Source organism: Ictalurus furcatus, chromosome 2 (genome assembly GCF_023375685.1).
Source record: "Ictalurus furcatus strain D&B chromosome 2, Billie_1.0, whole genome shotgun sequence".
NCBI lineage: Eukaryota > Metazoa > Chordata > Actinopteri > Siluriformes > Ictaluridae > Ictalurus > Ictalurus furcatus.
Window position 1 is genome coordinate 16,465,651 of NC_071256.1, and position 3,562 is coordinate 16,469,212.

General features: G+C 39.0%; 1 gene segment (V, D, J or C); it reads left to right on the forward strand.

The window, feature by feature from the left end:
- Positions 1-1,837: 1,837 nt before the first annotated feature.
- Positions 1,838-3,314, forward strand: LOC128623813 (Ig heavy chain V region 5A-like). The segment is given in 2 exon segments: positions 1,838-2,414; positions 2,497-3,314. Coding segments are annotated over 2 exon segments (360 nt in total).
- The last annotated feature ends 248 nt before the right edge of the window (positions 3,315-3,562 follow it).

Below are 3,562 nucleotides of genomic sequence, written 5' to 3' on the forward strand. Positions count from 1 at the left end.
CACAACAGACTCCAGAGCTGTACAAAAACTTACACAAGCACGTCCTCATGAGCTGTAAATATTCCCTCAGCAGGAAACTGAACCCCAGTGACCTTTATTTTAAACATCATTACATTCGGCACTCAGATTTTACTTTTTCATTCCAAACACGTCTGCAAACTCCTCAAGCTTTTTCTGATTAATAAAAATCCCATGGAATTAATTATGATATGAACGCATTACAGAATTTAATCATGGATTATGAGCATGTGGAAGTGAAAATGCAAAGTGTAAATACATGTTAGTAAGTGCTTTGTGAAGACAAATACTGTATTTTAGACAAATACAAGCACAGGGAGACTCGAGGCAAATAAGCTCTAGGAAAAAGATTGATGTTATTTCCAGGGATTAAATTAAATGTACATGTTTTGTGCAGCACCACTACTACAAATTGCTGGAATTAAAATCATCTGTAGGGGGCAGCAGCTCACTTGTTTTGAAGAAGAATTCATGAAGCTATGAAATCTATTAGTTGAAGGTTGTTTATGCAAATTCATACAGTTATAAAAAATCAGTCTCTTACTCACCCAAAGCTCATTTCACACAACTGAATCAAAAAGCTTGATTATGGGGCTGAGGGTCACTCAGTACTGCATCTTGTTATAATGTTAACACAAGGTACCTGACACTTATTTATATGTCTTCACTGAGAATATCTTCATTATATATCACTTCACTATTATACTCATGTGGAGATCTCTTGTAAGATAAATGGCTTTGATATGACTGAGCACTACAAGCACTGGATTTGACAGAAACCAGGGAAAGCTCTAGAATGGATTGGGTATGTGAACTCCATGAAAGGCCAATTTCTCCTCTCTGAAGATGTCCCAAAAAGCACACAATTCTTAGAGAACAAGAGACAGAGGACATTGCAATTATTACTGCAACTGAAGCCACAGGGGCTGGAACTGAGGAAACAGCTGTACTAAAACCACACACATGTTACAGTGTGTAAACACAAACTTTTTTTTTCATTCAGAGACATTCTTCTTCAAATGGTTTAAGAGTTCATTGAAACCCTTTCTGATAGTGAAACATACTGTTGTAGGGTTCTACATATAACCTTATAATCATCCACTCATCTATACACTGAGCAGCCTGTGGTTGTGGATTTAATACATCCATAGTGGTCATGGACACGCCCTATTCAAATAGAGTCGGGTATAAACAGCATGTTCTTGGCTGTTCAGGTTTCCAGTGAGCTCTGTGATAGATAACACTCCCATACACTTTAAATCTGGGTGAAGCAGAACTCAGAGAAGGATGATTTTAGGATATTGTATTTTATTTGTGCTAATATCATGTAAGTATACACCATGTGAAGTGTACTTATTGTTACCAACCTGAATTTATCATCATGTTTTTAAGTAACCGCACATCCCAAAGTGGTTTATTTCTTTCATAACACAGTAATTTGCAGAAGCAAAGCTAACTTTTTTGTTTATTTTTGTAACAATGCTTTTATACATTTAATCCATTAATAGCTACATTTAATATTGTGGAACCTGCGCAAAACAAGTTAGTTCCCGTCATCACTTAAGTTGAAGAAGTTATAAACAGTTGTTCCGTCTCCAGATGCTCACGCTCAAAATGAATAATAAAATAAAATGCAGCTTGTCATGCAGCTTGTCAGCTTGTCATCCACATGCCAAAGTGTCCTTGGGCAAGACACTGAACCCCAAGTTGCTCCCGATGGCAAGTTAGCTCCTCCTCCTTTGCATGGCAGCTCTGCTACCATTGGAGTGTGTGTGTGAATGGGTGAATAAGACACAGTGTACAGCGGTTTGGATAAAAGAGCTATATAAGTGCGCCATTTACCTTTTACCATTTACTTTTAAGATCTAAAACTGTTTAAGTCCAATAAGCAAGCTTAATAAATTATATAAATTCATTTTTCTGTAACTGTGATTTTTTTGGTCGTGACATTATCTCTAATAAATATTCAAAACAAAAAGACACAACCAATGATATTAGTTATACCACAGCCCTGTAGAATTCCCAATACTGATTATTCTGAAGGGCAAATTTGATCATTCTAACATGATGATGGATCAACGGCATCACACCACTCTGAAGCTGAAACAAAACAAACAAACAAACAAAAAAGACAATAGTCAATTAGTGTGTATAGATGCATTTATGCATTATGATAAAATGAAAATAAAGTCACACACACATTAATAAGGTACATTGGTCGTGATATGTGGGATTGCGATGATCAAATTTCCCCTAAGATAAGAAGTGTCTTTATGCAAATGTCCTTCCCTGTTATATATTTAAGCAATGGAGACCAAGAGCTTTTACTTATTCTGCTTCATCACGCACAATGATCTCTACATCCCTACTGCTGCTGCTGCTGGCAGCCATACACTGTAAGTGTTTGTACATTTGACATAAAAATATGTTTGGGGCACATTTTTCTTTTCTAACATTAAAATAACTTTTCTTTAACAGGTGTTCAGTGTGTTGAGCTGATCCAGCCCGGATCCATGGTATTAACCCCTGGTCAGTCAATGACTCTGACCTGCAAATCACATGGATATTCATTAACAAGTACCTACTGTACAGACTGGATACGACAACCTGCAGGAAAAGCTCTGGAGTGGATCGAAGAGATATGTTATGATGGTAACACTTACTACAGTGAGAAACTGAAAAGCAGGTTTCAGATTTCCAGAGACACATCCAGCAGCACAGTAATATTAACAGGGCAGAGAATGCAGACTGAAGACACAGCTGTGTATTACTGCGCTCGTGATCCACAGTGAGATAGATCAACAACATCCCTGTACAAAAAGATCCTGTACAGAAAACTGTCTTATTCCTTACTGAATATATCACTGAGCTCCTCTTCTTCTGTTGTAGTTTAGGTAAAGGTCTGTATAAACTAAACCATCTCTAATTGCTCATTAATATACATTTAGCTTCTCTCTCCTCACAGACTGCAATGATTTACCATCATCTCACTCACATTAAACAAATGACCTGCACATCCTCTGGGTTTAACTTTGGTGGCTCTTGGATGGCTTGGATCAGACAGGCGCCTGGAACAGTGCTGGAATTTGTTGCAATTTTCTCAGACACCAGTGGCAGCAAGTATTACACGCGCACACACACACACACACAGGAGTTCGTCTGTCGATTTTGACGAAGACAGAAGTTTCCAATTCCACCTCCAATTATGGATAACACAAACACATACTGGGACTCGACTTGCATATGAATTGGATTAAAGTGAGGAAGACTTAGGTCTCACTCTCACTTCCCGGTGACCACCATGATCCAGTGGCAAGACGAAGATGGCCCCCAGGCACAGTGATTCATACACCCATTCATACACTACGGACACAATCCACCTACCATGCATGTCTTTGGACTGGGGGAGGAAACCGGAGTACCCAGAGGAACCCCCTTCAGCATGGGGAGAACATGCAAACTCCACACACACAGGGCCACAGTGGGAATCGAACACCCAACCCTGGAGGTGTGAGGCAAACATGCTAATCACTAACCCACCGTG